General features: G+C 39.7%; 3 protein-coding genes across 11 annotated transcripts in view; all 3 read right to left on the reverse strand.

Moving 5' to 3' along the window:
- Window positions 1-9,849, reverse strand: part of trpc4apa (transient receptor potential cation channel, subfamily C, member 4 associated protein a) — a 26,225-nt gene extending 16,376 nt beyond the window's left edge. Inside the window, exons 1-2 of one of the 3 annotated variants that reach the window (XR_009789995.1) lie at window positions 9,683-9,849; window positions 7,846-7,974 (exon numbers count right to left, since the gene is read on the reverse strand). Coding sequence is in view for 2 of the 3 variants with exons in the window: in XM_061783475.1 (XP_061639459.1) it covers window positions 7,846-7,974; window positions 9,683-9,808 (255 nt within the window). In the remaining variant the exon portion in view is untranslated. The remainder of the gene's footprint in view (window positions 1-7,845; window positions 7,975-9,682) is intronic. The other 2 variants (XM_061783475.1, XM_061783476.1) reach the window with 2 other exon arrangements.
- A 1,638-nt stretch (window positions 9,850-11,487) lies between these two features.
- sla2a (Src like adaptor 2a) lies at window positions 11,488-14,974 on the reverse strand. Of its 4 annotated transcripts, none has more exons than XM_061786201.1 (8): window positions 14,776-14,974; window positions 14,412-14,517; window positions 14,211-14,310; window positions 14,036-14,122; window positions 13,353-13,456; window positions 13,107-13,259; window positions 12,074-12,206; window positions 11,488-11,937 (listed from the first exon to the last, which is right to left on the reverse strand). In XM_061786201.1, the coding sequence occupies exons 2-8, from the start codon at window positions 14,482-14,484 to the stop codon at window positions 11,814-11,816; spliced, it is 774 nt and encodes a 257-aa protein (XP_061642185.1). In that variant the 5' UTR covers window positions 14,485-14,517; window positions 14,776-14,974; the 3' UTR covers window positions 11,488-11,813. The 4 variants fall into 4 exon arrangements, with proteins under 4 accessions (XP_061642185.1, XP_061642186.1, XP_061642187.1 ...); XM_061786202.1 differs by having other exon boundaries at window positions 14,412-14,520; XM_061786203.1 differs by having other exon boundaries at window positions 14,036-14,098; window positions 14,412-14,974.
- Window positions 14,975-16,444: 1,470 nt separating this feature from the next.
- ndrg3a (ndrg family member 3a) overlaps window positions 16,445-23,068 on the reverse strand; it is a 55,751-nt gene continuing 49,127 nt past the window's right edge. For 3 of the 4 annotated variants that reach the window (XM_061784573.1, XM_061784574.1, XM_061784576.1), the window contains 5 exons: window positions 22,973-23,020; window positions 21,679-21,714; window positions 21,546-21,597; window positions 18,838-18,876; window positions 16,445-17,613 (listed from right to left, as the gene is read on the reverse strand). In XM_061784573.1, coding sequence (XP_061640557.1) covers window positions 17,441-17,613; window positions 18,838-18,876; window positions 21,546-21,597; window positions 21,679-21,714; window positions 22,973-23,020 — 348 coding nt within the window. In that variant the 3' untranslated portion in view covers window positions 16,445-17,440. The remainder of the gene's footprint in view (window positions 17,614-18,837; window positions 18,877-21,545; window positions 21,598-21,678; window positions 21,715-22,972; window positions 23,021-23,068) is intronic. The other variant, XM_061784575.1, reaches the window with a different exon arrangement.

Below are 23,068 nucleotides of genomic sequence, written 5' to 3' on the forward strand. Positions count from 1 at the left end.
AAAAGGATATCTTTACGTGCAAAACGATTCGATTCAGTACGGGAGCGATACGATTTTCGATCTCGATTCAATGCAGAAAGAAAATGTGATCGTTAACATTTGCACATGCTAATCATAAAGAACTTTGACTTAACCCAATTCTATAAAATTACATTTGTCTAACCTTATTTTCAAACACGTACAGTAAAAGACCACTTAACCCTGAGCGTGGCTGCTTTATTGCACTGTTATAAAAAATAATTCTATATTCATTTATTTAAATATCAAATTATTTAAATAGTCAACAACAAAACAACAATTCATTTTTAAAAATTTCTCTCCACAAACTGCACAATATTTAAACACCCACGGCGGGTCTCCCACACCGTGCCATTCAAGCTTTTTTTTTTTTGCTGCTTGCTGAGTGCTGACTGACTTTTTGAACTTTTAAGTCGTGATGACAATCTTAGTTCAACTGGCGATTGTTGTCTCAGTTTCGGGACATACCTGACTTTTTGTCCTCTCTGCAGTTTCCTTTTAGGGTCGCACAGTACCAACTCGAACGTATAAGTGGACCGCCAGGACTCAAGTAGAAGCATTATTTTGCTGAATTACAGCCCAGGGAAATTGCAGAGATGTACCTACCTTTGCCATATTGTCTGCATGTTTAATCTGCGGCGCACATTTCACTGCCGGCCCAGGTGTCAAAAGGTACGAACGTGATGTCACATTCAATGTTTACAACTCCTTTGCTATCGCCGTGACCACCAAAGTAGCTTAACTACTGAAAAGCTATTTGATGTTGAAATAGTGACGCAATGGAGAAATTTATTGAAGCTAGTAGTGTCGCTAGTATCCAGCACTGCTGCGTTTGGTTATAAACATAACGTTACCTGCGGAGCACAGCACGAGACCTCTTGCGCTTGTTTTACGAGATGAAAACCATAAAGCCTCAGGCAACCGATTCCTAGCCTCGCGATATCCGGTCCAGAGCCCTACAACCGACGTATCTAAGGATTACTGCTGGATTTTGTACCGATAATGGCGTCTGCTACCTATACAGTCGTATCTATCGCCTTTACGAATGGATATCCGGTCGCATCGGTTTATCATTCCCAACCTTAGCTTAATGTACCTGAAATACGCAAATTGCTTATGTGTACCTGCGTCTGCCCAAACAACACAAACACATTAAGTGGAGTAATGCTAAGGTTACCCTTATTTAAAAGATTGGTTGCGTGGGTCAGCCCAGGTCAACTTAACTGCCCGGTGTCGATGCTTGAGGAGTTATGAATGTGTCACTTCAAGTGTACATATAAACACAACAGACTGATTGGATTTAGAAATAAATCGAATTGGACACTTGGACTTGTGTAAATCCACCCTGAGTGCTTTATAGGAACTCTAAAACTACTATTATGTTCCAATTATTTTACACCGTGGTAACTTACAAGTGCCCCTACATACGTGTTTTTTTGAGTTACGAGCATCCCTTGGTCAATTTTTTTGCTTTGTTTTTCTAAACCAAAATTTGAGGAATGTGCAAGCCTTAGCAAACCTGTCGCTCAATCAAGTAAGGTGAAAACAATGGCACAATTTAGGTGGAACCTGTTAATGGAACCTATGTTCTCTCACATATCAGTTTCCCAACTAAATTTTGGGACAAATATTGCTTGGGTTGACAAACGCTACCATTCACAAACAGTCCACGCGGAACGTTCAGTTGCGCTTTCTCTCACATAGAGTAAATGTTATTCACTACCACGTCACCTATTTCAGGTATCTTTTTTTTCTTAGTTTTTTTTGCTGCAACCTAGCCCTCAGTATGGCTCCCAAGAACGTGAAAAGTACAAGTTATTTGTGCTATTCGAAAGCCCTGGAAAGTGTCATGATTGCTGCAGTGTCCAATGAGCTCTTGCTGGCAGGGCTGGGAGCATGCTGGCACTGAATTTGTTCTTCTGAAGAGCTGTAAAGGCTGTGCGTCGCATTAGAGGGGGATGGAGGAAAATGCCGCCCGCTGCAGTACAGTCAAGAGCGTTTTTGGAACACAGCCCTCGCCAAAGATGGCCCTCCCCGCCGCCGGAGCTGCAATGTGGGCGGATTGTCCAGTTGGAGTGAGGCAACTTGCCATGAGTCTAAGAGTGGTTTTGGTTTTGGGAGGGCTAGAACAGATGAGCCTTTCAATCAATTTCATTAATGGATGGATGGCAATTTATTGAGTTATGGGTAAAATATAACTTGAAATCAGATTACTTTAAATTGACAAGTGAATGGTCCAAAGGGACATATAGTGGAACCTTAATATATTGGACTCCGACATAACTTATATCGGATAAAACCGAGACCGAACAATGTGTCCAAAAATAATTTACATTTGTCACTTAAACTGCCAATAACAAAGTCTGTTAGTTCCAGAATGGCCAGTGTTCTTTACTGGCGCTGTAGCGTAATACTAGACTTTACACCGATCTGATCGGCTTGATCGGTATCGGCCGATAATTAGCATTTTATGCTGATCGGCTTTAATGTCATAATTCGTCAATCCGATCAGCTCCACAAAAGATATTGACTCCACGTTGCTGTCGTGTACCGATCCAAAAGCTAGTTTATTTTTAGCCTTGTCACGTGTCTTGTGATGTAGTACTTTAACTATCTGACGGCCAATAACGTTTTATTTCAATCTTGTCGGTGAAAAAACATTCAGTGGTGTGGGACTTCTTTGCGGTGGCTCATACAAAGAACACGTAATGCCTGGATCAGACGACAAGACAAATTTGGTCTTTCATGATTGCACTACTCCAATAAAATGTTGTATTCCGATACCATCGCATTGCGTCTTTGACCAACAGTGAGCTTTAGCTTGTCAAACCAAACGCAACCGGATACACAAGTTACCATGGCAATGACAACAACAATAGATCGCACAAATTTATTTGGGGGGGGGGGGGAATAATAAAAACGAAAAATGTGTGGTGGTCATCACATATGCTAGGGAGAGGACGTTCATCCACAACTTGCTTGAGGTATGTTTTCACGTACATTTAATACGATACGGCTCGCAAGCAGGCAACAAAATGTTCTCTAGCCGAGCTAGCACTAACAGTTGTAGGTAAACATGCCGGCGTTCTGTTGAATCATGCTCTAAAGTTTTGGTGTGTGGGAAGTAATTTAATTACAATAATTTAATTAGGACCCATTATTTCTGTCATGTTGTAATGTTGGTTTGACCTGACTGAAAACTTATACTTATGTCAGTGGGCAATCCTTGAATGCCCCCGACTGGCCATTGTTTTACCTTTTGTCTAAAATGCTAGAATACTTTTGAAGATACTCAGTATACAGTACACAAGTATACAGGAAGACCTTGATTTACGAACGAGTTCCGTTCCTACGCTGGCGATGTAACACGAATTTCCGCGTAATTCGGATTTCACCGTTAAAGTCGAAATTTACGGCGAAATACTTCTGTTACGGGTATTGTCCCACGTGATTGTGACAGCAAGCTCAGTGTGTGTGGGCGTGTGGGTCGATGTGTGAGTGAGACGGGACTGCGCAGGAGTAAGGAGTGCGCTCCGGTGCGAGTGTCTACAGTGGCAAGTGTAGTGACGACGACCGGGGAAGAGTAGCGATTAGTGGAGGACCCGTTGACGAATGTGCAGAGGAGCTAATAAAGCCGATAAAGCAGCAAATCGGTGCTTCGTGCCTTTGTTTCCGCCACCCAGCTCACTGTGCAACGAGAGAAGGGAGTTAACCCCTGCGTCTCCCGACCACGGTCTTGTGAAGGAAAGGTTAACACTTCATATAAAGAAACTAAAATACATTAATATAAAAAAATAAGATGCTGTACTTACCATTAATGCTGAGAGTGTGAAAAAAGGAGGGCGAAAAAGGCAAAGATACTCCCACCGCACAAACACAGACAAGCACTATGCACTAGCTAAGGAGAAACACTAAGGTGCTGGGACAAAATGGCGGACGAGGCACGGGCGTCGTAAAGTCGAAACGTCGTAGGTCGAGTGCGTCGTAACTCGAGGACTTCCTGTTTACAATAAATGAACAAGTCATTTAAATAGACATTGCTCCATCTTGTGATCACATCGGCCCATAAAATCCTGATCGTGTAAAGCCCACGTAATACAGGCACAAAATAGGGCTGACGTATTTCCGGCTCACAGATATACAATATGACGAGATCCAACCATAAGACTTGCCTCCTGTGCTTATGTGGTGGTCGTGTTGAATCTGGCAAATTTCCAGACCATGGCGATGCTGGTTCTACCTATTGTCTATTGTGCATGGAGCGATGCGCAGAGAGAGACTTGCTAGGCTACATAACATTTTATTGCCTGCTTGTGAGCCGTATCGTATTAAAAGTACGTGAACATACCTCAGTAAGCCTGAAACGAACATCCTCTCCTGAGCACCGGTGACCACCAACATGTTTTTCCCCATTTTGTCCTTATAATACCATGGGCTCGCTCCACTCTTGTTGTCGTCGCCACGGTAATGAGTGTATCCGGTCGCATTTGAGTTGACAACATAAAGCCCAATGATCGTAAAAAACGGGATGCAGAATACAAGATTTTATTGCAGTAGTCTGACTGTGCAATTGTGAATGAGCAAATTTGTCTTGTAGTCTGATCCGGCATTACGTGTTGTCTGTCTCAGACGTGTTGTCTGTTCCACATCGCCGACGTTTATAATATTTATAAAAAATAAAAATAAAAAATTCATTTCAAAAGACACGCGACAAGGCTAACAATAACCTAACTTTGCGATTCAAATATACCGTGCACGTGGCGGCGCGGAGTAAATGTCTTTTGCGGAGCATTGATCGGATCAGCGAATTATGGCAAATCGGTGTAAAGTCTAATATATATATATATATATATATATATATATACATACATACATACATACACACACGGATCGACTAACTTTTTCATTGCGTGTGTGTTTGAAATCATGGCTAAACAACATTGAATTGTTCAAAGTGTACCTGATCAACACTAGCCTTGCATGATAAAAATTGTTAATCACCAGCCAAAAATTCATGCCAATTGCAAAATGTGTTTCATTCGTGTATGAACTGTAGTTTAAACAACAAAACATTTACATAAAAAAATTATGTAAACTGTATATGAAATTCACACTTTAAAAAACAGTACTAGTATTACCAAGATTTCTCTATGGCGCATAGAGCATAACAATGTTTTTATATATGAAAAAAGGCAGTTTTTTTTGTGTTTGTTTCTTAATTTTTTTCTGAACAATACAACAGGCACTGTGTGGCTACCTGATTTTAGGACCCTAGCCAGTGGTCGCACGCTGTAAGAAATTAGGTGTTGACTCAAAGTTTAAAAAGATGTAACTATTTCCACTGATATTTTGAAGGTACTTCAATTCAGCTCGTCTTGAGTATATGCCCCCCTTCTCAAATGCTTTTATTTTTGCATAGTTTCCCCACTTTGTTTAAGATCATCAAACAAATGTAAATAGACAACTATAACCCAAGTGAACTTAAGATGTTGTTTTAAAATGGTGATTTCATTTATTAAGAAAAAAAAAGTATTCAAAGCTGTCTGGCCCTGTGTGAAAAAATAATGGGCCCCACAACCCAACTGATTGGGCCATCCTCAGCAGCAACAACTGCAATTAAGCGTTTTCTATAACTGGCAATTTGTCTTTCACATCTCTGTATACAGAGATATTTCAGCCCACTCTTCCTTGCAGAATTGTTTGAATTCAGCAAAAATTGAGGGTTTTCTATGGGATTCAAGTCTGGACTTCGACTAAGCCACTCCAAAACTTTTTTTTAAGCCATTCAGAAGTTGACTTGCTGTTGTGTTTTAGATCATTATCCTGGTGCAGAACCCAGCTTGAGGTCACAAACTGATGGCTGGAAGTTTTCCTTCAGGATTTTCTGTTAAAGAGCAGAATTCAAGGTTCCATCAACCACAGCAAGTTGTCCAGGTCCTGAAGGAAAAAAAGCAGCCCAAGAAACTCACGCTACCACCACCACGTTTGACTGTTGAGCTGATGTTCTTTTTCTGAAATGCTGTGCCAGATGCAATAAGACACAAACCTTCCAAACAGCTCAGATTTTATCGTCGGCCTATATAATATTGTCCCGGACGTCTTGGGAAAAATTCTGATGTTTTTGTTGCAAAAGTTAGATTAGCCTTTATGTTCTTTTTGGTCAGCAGTGGTTTTCGCCTTGGAACTCTGCCATGGATGCCGTTTAAGGATGCCAGTCTCTTCCTTATTGTTCAGACATGGGCATGAAGGCATGAAAAAGGTGACATTATAATAATTAAAAAAACATTGTGGGGGGGTCTGGGAGGATCCCCCAGGCCTCCGCCGAGAATTATTATTTTATTTTAAAATAAATTACGTCACTAGTGCTTAAATTAGATTGGAGCAAATAGCACCCAGTGCGGAAGTCAAAGTCGTAGTCTCGTGCATGTAATAGTTGATAACTAAGCAATAATTGATAAATAGAAGTAGCGAGTGACATTTAGATCATTGTAACGGAGTAAAAGAACCGTTACTTCTGAACAGCAGAAAGGGCAGAAGTGTTTTTTCTGGTCCCGTCAACTCCTGTGACTTATCCAAAGCAGGTCCCGAGCGCACAGGCGGAACCTCAGGCCGATGCGCTCGCATATTAGTCCGCCACAGAGAAATATTCAGAAATTACATGTGTGTGGATGTGTGGAATGAATCTAGCTGCCAGCGTTCAAGGAGTACAAAACAACCAATGACAACCCCCCCCCCATGAAAAACTCATAGGATCTATACGATTCACGTAAATAGCCTATTTTGAGTTCAAAACGGGGAATTTCGCTGAAAGGTGACTGATTTGCATGTATGATTGTTGCAGATGACACCACTGTCATCGGCGTCATCAAGGACGGTGACGAGTCTGCATATCGACAGTGGAGCGGCTGGAGCTGTGGTGCGGCCGACACAACCTGGAGCTGAATACGCTCAAGACTGTAGAGATGATCGTGGACTTCAGGAGGCATCCTTCGCCACAGCTGCCCCTCACGTTGTCCAGCTGCCTTGTGCCAACCGTCGAGACCTTCAAATTCCTGGGAATATGGCTTTTGTAACCCTTTCCAGACTAATAGATGTCCGTTACTTTATTTCTCGACTGGAATTTCTTTGGATGGTGTCATTTTGTTGCAGGTTTATTAGATCTTTTGTCCGACTTGATTTAGTCAGGACAGATTCTCTTTCAGTGATTTCTTGACTGAACGGGTGTGGAGGTAACCAGGCTTGGGTGTGATCAGTGAAAATTAACCAAAAATAGTGCTTATCCACAATCAATTCATGATTTAACGAGGAGGGTAATTACTTTTTCACAGAGGGCCAGGTAAGTTTGAATAGCTGTTTTTTTTCTTAATAATTGAAAACACGATGTAAAAACAGAATTTTGCGTTCACTTGGGTTATATTTGTCGGATATTTACACTTGTTTTAAAGGCGCGTTCAGTCTCTCGTTTTGAATTACATTCATCTTCAATATTTGGGCTTAAATGCCTAAACCTCCGAGTGCTGCTGCTATGCAGGTCATTGTAGTTTTTCTGGGTACGGCACAGCTGACCCGGATGACCAGTACTGCTCATGTGTCATGCCGTACTTAGACAACAGGGCAGCATACCGACCACTGGAAGATTCAAGCGCTTTCGTGAGAAAAACAAAGCTTAAAAATAAATGACACTGACAAATAAATTGTTGTCGTGACCAATCGACTAATCGTGGCAGTCATTGCAGTTACATGCCATGTTGGATCACGAATGGACCAGCCCCATCAATTCTACTTCAAGTCATGAGTACATACAGTACTTTACTGCAATGTGGTTACCTTAAGTAGGCCATGGGTGTGGGAAAGGTCACTGTTGGGATGACTGCTCTTGTAGAGCTTCTGGAGCAAAGTAGGAATGCCTTGCCACTTGGCCCGCTTGTCTCGCTCCTGAAGGAGACCCCCTGGGAGCTACACAGCACAATCAGATGGATGCCCAATTACAACATGTAGTCATGTAATGTACACTATCAAGACCATCATTGGTCTTGTCTTTGATTGATGTCAAGAGACTGTAAATACATTTTATACATGGAATGCAGCAGTTTGCCACTGTATCCCTAATAATGTACGTCCAAGCTTCAACGAGTGCTTAACTGTTTGTATGTTATGATGCCTATCAATGTAGTTTCTAACCCATCTCTACATCCATCTATTTTCTATAGCATTTTTCTTCATGAAGGTTGTGGGTGAACTAAAGCCTAGCCCAACAAACACCTCGGACTGGTCGCCATCTGATTGCATCCCAGATATCGACAAACATTCATACTTGTGTCAATGCCTATAGATGCTTTCGTCTATTAACCAAAAATTAATGTGTTGGAATGTTGCAGAAACCCCACCCAAACATTAAGAGAACATGCAAACACTTTTTGACCCTTTAGCCACACATATTTCAAGACATCACAGCATTTTAACTTTAATTTCGAATTGCTCTCACTAGTGGTCAAAAAAGGAAGATCTCTGATACTAAAACTTAGCCATCCTGCTTTTCATTATTATGATGAATACAACCATGTTTGCTGTAATTGTCATGTGACGGTTGAATTGAATATCTAAATGTACAGTCATGGAAAAACAATATTAGACCACCCTTGTTTCTTCACTTTCTCAATTTTTAATCCTGGTGGTACCAATAAAGGTACAGTAAATTACCTTAAAAATAGAACACAACAAAAATGCATCTGATTCCATAATACTCTATGTCCTATTTGCCATGCTTAAGCTTAATTGTAGTCCCAGTAATTTAGGTTACAAGGAAACACGGAAAATGGCTAGACATCAGCTCTTAAATTAAACTTGGAGCTCTTTTTGGTGTCACCATTTTATTTGTCTAAACAAATGAACCTTCAGTTGTACTAGGCATAAAAAATGACCAAGAACCTAAAGAAACAAGGGTGGTCTCATCATTTTTTCCAGGACTGTAATTCAGGTGTATCTTATTAAGTGTCCGGTAATTCTGTGCTTGCCATGTGTAGACATGTCATGACAGGTGGACCTCAACTGTTGTTTGACTGAACAGCACAAACACGCAATACAAATACAAATCCAGTTGAGCATGTTTAATACAAGGGTAGTAAGAGACTTGTTAAAGTTACAATTGCCAAAACAGCTGTTGTCTGCGCGTCCTTTTATGGAACGCATTCTTATAGTGGTCGATGAACATTACGTAATCGCCTGAGCCGTTCAGAAGGCTAAGCTAGTTAGCTGCCTCCCAGACGACATTCGTTCACAGCAGTGGAAAACTAAAGGCTAACGACTGTGTTAGCGTGTTACTGCTGCTAAACAATATTCACGAGAGAACGTTTACGGGAACCATTCGAAGCTTGTTGCTTACCCTAAGCTAATGTGGGCTAACAACAAAAGATTGCGCTAACATTTATGCCCCATCAGCAAGAAGGAGAAAAGGAGAGTTAAGCGTTCCACTTTATTCTTCGGAATAAGCCCCATATGTGGCAGCCGGATGCAAAATGTTGAACTAAACGAGGGCGTGCGTCGCCAATCACGTTTGCCCGACAGCGTCTCGCTTTTCAGGCAGCACTCCACAAAGCAAATCCCTGGTTTGAGGCGAGCAACTTTGCGACGTCTTTTATGTCTAAAAGCACAACGGGTCGCTTACCTGTGTCCCACGACTAAAAGTCTGCCCTGTTATTTTACTCTCCGTGAACTTGAACACGATATTACTTTTGCAATTTATTTGTTGTGCTCCCGTACAGTGGGTCTCGGACCCCTTAAGCGTCGCCATTATTTCTTCTTTCTGAAGTGAGCTGTCCAGGCAGGAAGTGGATGCTACCATCAACCTTGAGGGCAATTAAGCGCCCCCTACTGGCCGAGTAGCGCACAACTGAGCAGTTTTGTTGCTTGATTTAGCAACTTTCCAGACTGCACTAGCAACTTTAAAACAAAACAAAAAAACGCCGAGCAACACATTTAGGACCCTTTTAAAATGTGTTTGGAAACTCTTAGCAACTTTTGAACTCAAACCCTTAAAAAAAAAACATCAATTTCCCCTCAAAATCACAGGTGTCAAACTCAAGGCCAAAGGCCAGACCTGGCCCGCCACATCATTTTATAGTGCCCCGCTAAAGCAAATCATATGTCTTCTTTGTCCATCCATCCATCCGTTTTCTGCACCGCTTATCCTCATTATGGTCGCGGGTGTACTGGAGCCTATCCCAACTGACTTTGGGCAAGACAGGTACCCCCTGGACAGTATGCCCACCAATCGCAGTGCACACGTAGATAAGCATTTATACTCACATTCAAACCTAAGGACAATTTAGAGTGTTCAATTAACCAATGTCTACTACTGCTAATACCGCTGGCGAATCTTTCTTAATATTTTCTGGTAGTCTGAATGCCCTGTGGCACCATGTTGCCTCCTACAGGTCAGCCATGGGACTGCGACAGACATGGTTATGTGAGGTGTGCTGTAATGGTCCTCTCATCATCCATCCTTCCATCCATCCATTTGCCGCACCGCTTCTCCTCACAAGGGTCGCGGGCATGCTGGAGCCTATCCCAGCTGACTGTGGGCGAGAGGCGGGGTACACCCTGAACTGGTCGCCAGCCAATCAGAGGGCACATAAAGACAAACAATAATTCACATTCACACCTAAGGACAATTTAAAGTCTTCAATTAACGTGTCGCCCCCTCACATCATGTTTCTCATATTTTAAAAAATGGTTAAGATGTTAAAAATCTATCAGTAACCTGATTTTGTGCAAAAGTCGGAACATGCATCGTTTCCATCACCAACCAATATGCTAATGAAGTGGTAAAGTCAGATTTACAATATATATTTGTATGAAAGACAGTTGCAGGTCTTTAATATAAAATAATAAAATGAAATACAGTTTAAAAAAAAAAAAAAAAAAAAAGACAAATTCCTTACCTTTACTCCTGTGGTTGGTTTCCACACTGGAAGGGGCGCAAACGACTTCATTGGGCATCATTCGGAGCTATTAATTGTCATAATTCTACTCCACTTTAAAAATGATTTCTCATATACTTCTGCCAATTTTGTAATAGCATGGCCATAAATTTTTTTTAAAGAAAATTCCAATAATTCCACTATATGACATTAGCAACTTAGGACAGTTCAGCTCTTGTTTTTCTCAAGCCCAAAACAAACACACAGATAAGAAGAAGAAAAAAACAATTGTCAGATGAAGCGTCTAGTCAGACTGCTGTGATGTCATTATCTCTCCCGCAGTTCTAACAACCTCAAGATTTGTCAGGTATCCAAATTGTATGCGACTTTCAGCTTGGGTCAACCACAGTGAGTCACCCAGATGATTTGTTTGGCAGTTTTCGCACTGGATGCCCTTCCTGACACATTTTTTGGAGTACCAGCTAGGAATTGAACCTGTGCCGTCTGCACAAAAGTACCGCAACAGTATTAACGCTTGCTTGCATCCAACTGGTGTTGTACAGTTTTTATTTGACATTTTGTACAGGACTTTTTTTTCCCCTGTGAATCCATTGACTTGAATGTTGATTAGATCACAAACATTCAATAATCACACATAAATGTAATGCATTCAAAGAGCAGTCAATAATACATTAAGAACAGGACTTTTCATCAATAGTAAAAATAAAATGAAACTTAAGGAACTAAACAATGTGGAATGCTTTGTGGAATGCTTTCGCATATGGTACGCTAGAGTGTCTCAAATCTCGTACTTCACGTCTTGTCCAGGGTCTTTGGAAGACAATCTGTCTTTGTAGTCAGATTGAAGTTTTTAGCTCAAGTGTACCAACTGTGATTGTTGCCTTCTGTCAATTGGAGGTAAGAGCTCATGGCCTCCCTCAGGCCCTCGCTGACCATTGAGTTGTCAGACCCTGTAATCGTCCTCTTGAGAATCATGGATCTGGAAAACAATTGGAACAGTTCTTTTTGGTAGCTGCTCAAGATTCGACTGTTGGATTCATTGATGTGATGTTTTGTGCCATCAGGGCCTCATGCAGAGCTCGACACTAACAGCTTAAAAATGGACTCTCGCCCACCTGCTGATGTCCTTCCAGTTGTTAGCGGGCTTCCTGTGCGCTGTGGATACGACAAGCCTGTTCTCTCTGGGTACGTCTAAACCCTGAATGAAGCAAGGCTCATTCAGCCGACAGCAAAGTCCGTCTGCAGACTCTGTAAAATCACAGGATGTTCCTTTTATTATTACACCAAACATAAGAAACAGATAGGATTGAAGTTTAAAAAAAAAAAAAAAAAACTTTCTGGGGAAGTTTTTGCATATGTTGTGTCTCCAATCTGTTTATATCCGTAATATCAATCTCAGACAGGTTTGACGATTATTTTTGCAAATACCGTGTCCCAACAAGGTTGCAACATTAGCAAGGAAATGGCGGAGTAATGTTTTTATGCCGGAACAACTGGAACTCCTGCTGGTGTCAAAATGATCTCTGAAAAATATATGGAGTTTCTAATTCACCATATGGTGCCATAGACTAAAAAGAACTGTGTCTTCCATGATAAAATATTTTCTCATGCAACACAACACACTGTAAAAGATACTATTGAAGCTTTAGCTGCTAATGGTATAAGAAGAAAAAAATAAGAATGATGTAGCAACCATCATGCCCTGACACTATCTCTATTGAGAACTTGTGGAGCCTCCTCAAAAGGAAGATCTATGACAGTAGACGGCAGCATAACTATCCACAGACTTCAATGAATGCGAGAGTTGTTGATGTGAGCTTGATGACGGGTTCCTTTGGTTGAAATAGAATTTCTTTTTATAAAACGATCTCTATGTAATGGCAGGAGTACAGTACAAACATCTTTTTTTCTTGTGTAGTCCTTTACAACCTATGTGTGTTTTTTTTTAAAATAAATTACAATCTTAATCATAATCATTGGAACAGAATTTTGAGTACATTTGCAAAAAACATTGACTGCTGTTCAATAAAATCTTAATTTTTATTGAAACTATTATAACTGCTGATAATGAAAAAAATAAAAATTTTAGGCAAATGATCAAGAACAGCACAAGGTTGATCATTTGAAACTCTCCTGCAGCCTACAAACCTGAATAGTGTTCCACCAGGTGTTTTAGCGAGGAGAAGGAGCGTTTTGGAGTTACGTAGACCCGGCCATTTTGGAGTTGAGAGATGAGGTAGTGTTTAACACAATGTGAGTACAAAACACTGACTCGCCAACGGACAGACAGAGAAAAGCAATCTACAGCAATAAAGAGCACAGACACAGAAGTAAATTACAAAACGGGCAATAAAAATATACTCGTTTCAAACGTGAAACTAACAACACTCTAACCTGTGTTTGTTTCTGAATCTCGTATCAAGAAGCCTCCAATGTGGTTTTGTGGCTGCATGAGGAGCTCCTCTGCTTTGAGCCTGCTGATACCTGTGAACAGCCACCTGGATAGAGAAGCAGGAGACAACAGCTATGCAACTCAATTCATTATTATAGTTGGACAATTCAGTATTTGATCTAAATATTCTGAGGCTGAAAGGGGACATATTATGGAAAATTGTCTTTATGATGGCTTGCATACATGAGTAAATCTTTTGCTTGCTGCCTACTTCTAAAAATGGTCAGGTGTATGAAGTGCTGCCTCCAAGAAAAAATGCTTTTACTGTCTTTCTCGGGTCCCAAGAGAAGTCTCTCTCGTCTAAATAGGCTCTGGCCTAGCAGTATATTGGGCAGGGCTTCCAAATGCTCACTTGCTAATGTCAACAAGACACAATATAGGGTGTGTAACGTGATTTACAATACAGTCACATGCTATTTAGATACCTGGGAACTGTTTTTAAATTAGGAAAAATGTGCAGAATATGTGTCCTTTTGTTAGGATTATTGTTCAGTTTGTTTAAATTTATCTTTTTTTTTTTAATGCTGCCGCATTACCTACTAATGATGGCAAAGAGGAAAGGTGTGATGATATTACCCTTTAAAGGTAATAAAGCTATTATGATGACAAGAATTACATAACTTACCTTTGTGTCACTTTGGCAGTGTAGTTGGTGGGAATGTACATCTCTCTGCTTGTGGTGGCGGACCTTACCATCAAAACATTACCATCACTATAGACAAAATATGTGATTGTGAGCATTTTTGCGTGATAATGTGAAATTGGGGTGAATTTCAAATTGTAAGAGATTATAGGCATACTCTGATATGATGCTGAGTCTCTCCCCGATGGTCATGACCAACTCAGTGCCACCAAATGATAGAAAGTCGAAGAGGGACACAGTCATGGTCTCGTCAGAGACTGCACAAATTGTTGGATTTTTTTGTCATTTGAGTATATGTAGGGGAAGAAAGCCTTGTGGATGTGTATATATGGATAGATAGATGGTGGATGAAGTCTACCTGATGAAGGAGGTTCTGGTGGATTTTCTAAGACTGTCAGGTCGGATCTGCACCTGGAGGGGCAGAGCCCCATGTTCTTTAACTTCCTGCTGGTTTGAAGGAGCTACTGCTAGAAAGAGATTGGGGAAAAATGCATTCAAATCCTTTCAAACGCATCATCAGATTAGTTCTCACAGTATCCAGCATTTTACTGGCACCATGAAGCTTGAAGATACAGGAAGCCACAACAAAATTCATTGACATACTCTGATAGCTAAACTGTACACCAAGATGCATGAATTCAGGTGGGAATGATATAGTTGTAATAATTACAAAAATACTCATGTAGTGGCCTTTTATGTAATATTAGCAAAAACATACTTACCCCCACCCTCAAAATACAAATGTTTTCTAAGTCCTCCTCTTTTTTAGAGGTTATCCCAGTCCTCTAAGTAGATCCAAGTTGTCTTGATGAAATATGTTCATCTGTCTCCAACATACACACACTGACACATAAATGGAAGCTCAGGTTATCTGTCAGACCTGCATATCAATCGGAACGACTGTTGTGCAAACAGGAAGGCTGCGACGTTTTTGCAGCTCCAAATAAGTGGGAGGGGGTGGTTTTGTTAGTGGCTGAAGCTTCCTGCATACTACTCTATATGCATGTCTGTCTGTAGGCCTATATTTCTGTCTTCAACAGCACCAGCTTTATGTGATGTTTGAAGCCCTCCACATACTGACACGTTTTGCTTTGTGTCGGTCTCGCTCCAACAAGTGCAACAAAAACCGTCTAATGTATTTTGGGTTAAGAAAATATCTGTTGCTAAGGGACTGTCGTCAGAATGTACTGTATGTAAACTCAATTTGATCTGCTCAAAATGAGACATCAGAGTAAATGTATCTGAAACATCTTCTGCAGTCTAATTCTCTCGTGGCATAAAGATGCTGTCCTGTAATCAACATTAACATATGAGTAAAACCCCTCTTCAGGATCCTCTTCCAATCCTGATAAACAATTTATGAGTCGAAGTGCATACGCAGTAGCCACCATTGAACAAATAGATGTAGTTAGGTCCACAAGTGTTTGGACCAAAGGGTCATCAACAGGTCACCAGGAAGCCTGCAGGACTCTTTGGGAAAAAAAAACAGCTCACCAATGGTGGGACATTGATTTACTAGGAATGTCATAGAAGTAATCTCTTGAAAATGTCAACACTCGCAGAGAATTATAGAAACAGTGTTGCATGTTGATATTTATGTTTCCTACTTTGGTCAGGTTAATGATTTCACAATAATTATCAACAATGTCTTCACAGAAATTAATATCATTACGTATTAATAACAAAATAATAAATAAATGGATTTTGATCAATCTTATTTCAGAAGTGTGTATCAAACTGGTAGCCCTTTGCATTAATCAGTACACAAGTAGCTCTCAGTGTCAAATAGGTTGGTGACAAAACATTTTTATTTAAAAAAAAATAATTATTTTTAATCTGCCTTTGCACACCACAAGGGATGAAATATACTTCAGCCTTTTTACAGATGTTAGAGTTACACTAAATTCTTGAAAAGCCAGAGGCAGTTTCTACCACAAATAATATTTTTAAAACATTTTCAATTGGCTCAGTTAATGTCAAATCTGTTATTTCAAACATAATTGATCGAAAGTAAGTTATATCAATTTAAATGCAAGGGTGCAAATTACAGGCAAGGTTGTTGTATGTCAATGCAATGTAACGTAACATAATATGTACATGCCCCTCGGTGGGTGCGATGAACGTTAAATTCATTTTAAGATGACACTATGACACCTGAGTTAAGTTTATCTGTTGCACAGAAAAACACAGTGCTAAATATAAACACCCTCGTCTGTGACAAGAGGTGAACATGCGGCAGAAATAAGAACTGCGGCTAGAAAACAACTCACCATAGTCACCTTATTTTTCCACTAACAAAAGCAGAGGCAATCACTGATCGACAATTTCTCTCTCTTAAATGATGCCAATTGTTTTATGCACATCAAGTCAGTGAAAACAAACATGAAACACTTCTTATATTCTACCTCTTTATTAAGTAAAAGAGTCAGCAGACAAGTGAGAGGAACCCCTGGGCCACATGGCACGGGTTGTTTAAAGACTGCATTAAAATCAACAATGCAGAAATAAAAATGGGGAAAACTAATTCAATGTAAACGAGGTTAAAGAGGAAATAGTACACATTTTCTTTAATGCTAAATATTCAAGCTTGTTTTTTTACCTGGCATGTTCAGTTTACATGAAGTACAGACAGCCCTCTTCCATCTGTAGCTAGATTTTGTTAGTCTGATAGCATAATTGCACAAGTCATTCTTAACCTACTGTCACAATATAAATTAAAAAATTCCAAAGTACTTGCAAAAATGTAGTTTTATCTTTGTCTTTGTAGATTCTCAGTCAGCCAAATCCTGGTAATCCACAAAGATTGAATCCAGGCAACTGCACTATTCTTGTTTGTTGAATTTGTTGTGTTGTTTCTTGTTTTCCAAAAGCCATCCAAATTGACTTATGCGAATGTGATTCGGGACTATTAGGCTAACAATTTGTACAATTTGTTCGCTACATCATATTGCAGCAACTTACAGTCCAGTGTTCAATTTAAAAACACAAATATATAGTGACTCACAATCCATGGAGGCAGCATGTTTAAACTACAAACTAAAGAAATGGATTAAAACAGTGTTGTAGCATCCAATGACAAAACTTTATTTCATATTAACATTGATGGGTTTTACCTTGGAACAAACATGAAAAACAAATCCAATTAAGGTGAGTGGAGCACATCTGAATATGCAAGACATCTGAATATAGTGGTAGTAATGGTTAAGGAATGTATTTTTTTATAATGATTTAATATTTAACAATACGTTTCTGTTCATATAGCTATTACATCCTCTTTTAAATCACGTAGTTCCTTACAGAACCTGCGGGCACTGAATTGAGGGAAAGAGAAAGCGGACGAGACGGGGTCAATAAGTTACAAAGGAAGGGAGCACATAAGCAGTGAGTTTAGCAGGACACCTCCATAGTCTGGGGTCCGGCCTGGCAGTCCAGCGCCGCAGGGGCGTTGTTCTCCAGCAGGCTGTTCAAGTTGTGGCGGCTGCGACTGCTGTCCATAGAGGTGGTGCTTGAAGAAGAGGCGGTGCGTGAGCGAGCCAGGCGAGTCATTCCTGCAGACGGCACTGGAGAAGAAAGGAAGACATTGATTAAAAAACACCCGGGTAACCAGTGCACATTGGGAACACTTGCATTGTCTGATGTAATAGCACTAACAAGGTACTGTGCTAAACATGCAAACAATTTGCAATATGAAGAAAATAAATTTAAAAGAGGTCTAACAAAAATTATGCATGTCTTTGGTTGAAAAACAGAGGTATCACAACAACAAAATAAAGCCTTTGAAATCAAATAACCATCAGTTCATGCAAAAAAATAAAGTAATAATAATAAATAAATCCATGCTGAAGGATCTAGTCTCCTACAGCGGGATGAATGTGCATCAAAGTATGCCAGAAAGGATCCTGTATAAACAATACATAATAAAATAAGCAGTGTCATATACAGGATTTCAGTGTATACAGTGGGAGGAAACAAGTATGTGAACCCTTTACAATTTCTTACATTTCTGCATAAACTGGCCATCAAATGGAGTCTGATGATCTAACTCACAGGAATAAACAAAAGTGTACTCAAACTTAAATCCCACAAACAATTATGTTTTCATATTTTTATAGAAAATAACATGTAAACATTTACAGGACAGGAAGGAAGCCTTGGATTGAATAAGTAGTTGACCCTCCTTTAGAACCAAAAGTTTCCTGTAGTCGCAGATCAGACGTACACAACTATCCATCCATTTTCTGTCCCGCTTATCCTCAAGACGTGCACAACTATTAGGATCAATTTTATATAAAGTCCTGACCTCAACCTTACTGAGATGCTGTGGCATGACCTCAAGAAAGCTATTCACACCAGACATTGCAGGAATTTTGCTGAACTACAAGTTTTGTAAGGAGGAAAGGTCCAAAACTCATCCTGATTGTTGTGCACGTCTGATCTGCAACTGCAGGAAACTCTTGATTGCTACCAAAGGAGGGTCAACAACATTTTATTAAATCTAAGGGTTCACTGAATTTTTCCTAGGTGTTCTGTGACTGTTTACTTGGTATTTTTAACAAAGATATGTAAACAATTGTTTGTGTGGTATGGTTTGTTTATTTATGTAATGTAGAGGAAACTCAGACTACATTTGATGACCAATTTATGCTGAAATTCAAGAAATTTAAAAGGGTTCACATACTTTTTCCTCCCACTGTATCCTGCATGCCATTCAACCACCATGGGGTGTTCTGAGGCCATATGGCTTCAAAGCTTTCTAGTCGGGCAGCTTTTTAAGACCCTGGTACCTGATTCGTTGCTCAGGTGACTGAGAAGGACATAGGGAACTGTAGGCGATGATTACAGAAAGAAAGATAGATAGAAAAAGGAAAAAAAAAAGGAAGAAAGGTTGGAATGGTTTTCTTGTTTCAGTCCACCTTTTAGCATATTTGTGACTCAGAGTATTGGACACAAAAATAAATCACAATATAAGTGCTAATTAGAGTTTTCCTCAGCCTACATTCCGCCTTGTAGCATTTCCCACAGTGGCATTGTGTTAATGAGGGGAAAGTAGCTTTCAGAAGCATGCTGAGGTGTTAAGATTTATTTTCCCTACTTTCTCAGGTTGAAAACACTCGTTTTAATCTCAGCTAATCCTACAGTGGCATTTGCTCAACAGGAGGACTCAATGGCATTTCAAGCAAAGCACCAAAGGGTGCCTCTTTCGCAGTCAGGGGGATTTTGGAATACATGAGCAGAATTAGAAGCTCATATTTGTCCTAAATGACGCAAACACAAGTTCATACCTAATATTAAACATGCCTCCACATGTTTAGCGTGATTTGTTATGATTACAAAAATGCAGTTCCAAATGTACAGCAAATCTCGTAGAATCTAAGTAGAAAAAAAGCAGTCTTTTTTTGTTTTTTACATATATAAAGATCACCTTCAAAACATCTACATTGTACATTCTGAAGTTCTGAACATGTATAGCTGTATTGGTGTTGATACACTTACTATACTCCTATTACTATATAACCTTGGTGTACTGATCTGACATTGAGCAGTCATATCAAATCAATCACCAAAACAGCCTTCTACCCGCTGAAGAACATATCCAGAGTGAAGGGTTGCATGTTCCAAGCAGATCAGGAGAAGCTCATGCATGCTTGTATCTCCAAGTAGACTTGACTATTTTAATGGTCTTCTGACTGGACTCCCCCAAAAGAGTAATAATCAGCTGTTCTGACCAGAACAAAGAGGTCAGAGCTAGGCCCGATACGATAGAAAATGTTTTAGGACGATATATTTGCCCCATAGAATATCACGATAAAAGATTGTATTGTTTTTTTTATGGCACTGATGTTATTAGAGCATAATAATTCAAGTACATCCTTTTTAAGAACAATTTACTTTTAATTCTAAAGAACACAGAACATTGGAATTGAAATGTAGAACAATAAATAAAATATCTAGCCCACTAGCAGCTAGTACGTACTAGGCTAGCCATTAATAGCAGGCCACTTTGTAGTGGAGCAGTCCAACACACCGTCATCTTGTGTTACCACAAAAATTTGAATTTATCGAGTCCAGAAAAATGTCCATTTTATATATTGAACGATAAGTCGATTGAATAATTATCGTGACAGGCCTAATCAGAGCCTATTACTCCAATTCTCACGTTTTTACACTGGCTCCCAGTCAGCTTTATAGCTGACTGGGAGCCAGTGGCAGAACTTTAAAGTTCTGCCACTGGCCTGTAAATCACTGAATTGTTTGGATCCTGAATACATTAAAGAAATGCTAGTAGGGCTCTGAGATCTGCAGACTCAGGTCAGATAAAGAAGCAAAGTGTTTAAACCTAACATGGTGAAGCAGAATTTAGTTGTGATGCTGCACACAAATGGGATCAGTTGCCAACAGAAGAAGTCATCCCCAAGTGTAAATATTTTTAAGTCCAGGTTAAAATGTATGCATGTATGAAATGTGCTATACAAATAAATGTGCCTTGCCTATTCTGTAAAATGTGCATTGAAACTGAACTACAGATGGTATCTGTAAACAGTAGGATCCTAAGCAGCTTCACACATGAGCAAGCACTCGATCAAGAAAGCAAGTGAATTTATTTGCAGGAACCCTTTTTCCCCATGCCAATCAACAATATACACTCAATTATTTTTTTGCACACTTTCATGAATGGAATCTAATACAAGAACAGAAAGAGTATTGTAAGAGTATTAATGGGTACTTTATGAGAGGGGCAAAATATTAGAAGCGCATCTCAAGTCAAGAAGTCTCCAGTGAGTGTATGGGACAGTTGGCAAAACAATTAGTGTCTCACTCAGAGGGAACAGCTGAATATTCAGCGTGGTTGACCGCCTACTGTGTTCCAAATGACTGAGTGCTTTCACATAGTTTCAGTACTCTGAACTTGGATTGTTCAGAATGCATACTAGCATGTAGATTTGTTTAATTTGTACAGATGAAAACTTGGCCTGTTCAAAATTGCACTGCAAGGAGAGACAGTTTTGATAGAAAAGGAAGGCACACCAAACAAAACCCAAAGAGTATTTTTTTGTGTTGAACAAGACATGGAATACTGCTCAGCACTTCGAGCATCCACATCATTTCAGTCATCCTCACACCTCACCTACTGAGAGTTACCAGTTCTACCGAACACTGTAGAGAGCAGAGGGGAAACCGCATTAGCGTCTGTTGGTGTGCAGGCAGCAAAACCTGGCCGTTTGTGACCAGGCTGACAGAAAAGAAAAATTGGCCAGAGTGCAAAATACATTATCAGGCCTGTTGCGCAAGAATTTACAAGCCGCAAGAGTGACAACAATCCTATTCTAAGGTACATAAGACATTACATTCATGTCAACAGGAAGTGCACTGAACTCCACTGTGACCACATGTACGTAAGTCAGAGGTGTTGAACTTAATTTTTCCTAGTTTGAACCATTTTGTTTTTAAGTCGCAAGATGTTTTACATAAAATGAAAGACATGCATACTTACTGTAGCCCATTCCCTGGACAAAGTACTTGAAGGCCTCAGCAAGTTTCCCTGGCTGTCAGTAGATAAAGTGAGAGAAGTTAGAAGCCCAAATGATGATACGACATGGATGTGTTTGAAGAAGCCAAAATGCTACCTGCACAACCTGGGGCAAGCCTCCACAATCAGCCATCTACGAGAGTTGAGAAATGCAGTCGGTTTGGGTCAACAACAACAACTATCAATACCAAGCAATTGTCAGAAACAATTAATAGACAAAAAGGATCCCCTTTTTATGACAGAGTTCTGTTCCCTCAGCTGCAGCATAACCTGAGTTTGTGTGCAAGTCATATCACCAACCTATGCTAACGCAGTACAAATACCGGTAATAACTGCAGATGGCAAATTCTGGACAAATTACGTGTGAATGCTGAAGAGCTGAAGCTGAACTTGAAATGCTGTGTAATTAATTGAATTGTTGAAATGTAGAAGGTGAGACTTTAAGTTGGAATGGTTTTAATCAGGCAAGAAATGTGGAAGGAGGACATAAATATGTCAGGTTGAAGTTGGAATGATTTTAATCAGTTGAATAAGTTGTGAAATATGGAAGTACTGCGTGAGTAAAATTTGGAAATATACATTTATTTCAATGTGATTATTTTCAATGTGGAACTGTGGGAAAAGTAGGGATTTTAGGAATGTGGAAAATAGTTTAAGATATGGTAATTGAGGTGAGGTTGAGAAATGTGGAAGGAGTAGAACGAGGTCAAATTTTTTGAATAATAAGTTCAAGACTGATTTGGGTGCAGAATAATACGTGTGAATGCTCTTCAGCATTCACACGTAATAACTTAGATTTCAGTTTCCCTTGACAATGTATCTGCCTTGCAAGGGACTCAGGAATGCTTAAAAGTCATGATTACAATAAATATTTGTGTCAAAAACATGTCTAATATAAAACAAGTACAAAACAGCGAAGTACGGTAGTAATTGAGCATGCCTTGTTATGCCACATGACGACACATTCCTATGCCACAGCGTAAACTAGTTCATTGCGTGTCAATTGTGAACTCAAAATGACGGACGCTGGTGAAAACCGAAGCCTTGTACTTTATTTTTTTTTTGGGGGGGGGTTCATTCAGTTTTACATTCACGTGGCTTGCTTCCCATGATCTGTCACTAGTCAGAACACATTGTATTACGTACGTCTAGAAATTAATTTTAAGCTGTTGTATGGCAGCAAAAATGTTACCGACAATTTGACCCTGGAATGTATTCGTTTGAATGATTTTCAAAATTCAAACAAATTAATGGTCAACAATCACCCCACAACAGATTTTTTCCCCCACCTTTTTAGGTTCCACTGTATTGTTAATTGTTACTTGTTCTCACTGTGGAAAAAGTAAATAAATTGTGAAGAAAAAAAAATAAAAAATAAAAAAATGTTTCACCTTCAGCAGAGTGGTCTTTGTTGGATTTAACCTGGAATTGCACTCCACCTGAAAAGCACATTTGGACTTATTGCTAAACTTAATAATTCAAAAATA

This window comes from Phyllopteryx taeniolatus, chromosome 9 (genome assembly GCF_024500385.1).
Source record: "Phyllopteryx taeniolatus isolate TA_2022b chromosome 9, UOR_Ptae_1.2, whole genome shotgun sequence".
NCBI lineage: Eukaryota > Metazoa > Chordata > Actinopteri > Syngnathiformes > Syngnathidae > Phyllopteryx > Phyllopteryx taeniolatus.

Coding starts and splice junctions, on each gene's coding strand:
- sla2a (XM_061786201.1), bottom strand. CDS start 14,484: ATGGGGCTCTGCCCCTCCAGGTGCAGATCCGACCTGACAGTCTTAGAA. Junction 14,311..14,411: donor ACCAGAACCTCCTTCATCAG/GTAGACTTCATC, acceptor CAATTTGTGCAG/TCTCTGACGAGACCATGACT. Junction 11,938..12,073: donor AACTGGAAGGACATCAGCAG/GTGGGCGAGAGT, acceptor ATTGTTTTCCAG/ATCCATGATTCTCAAGAGGA.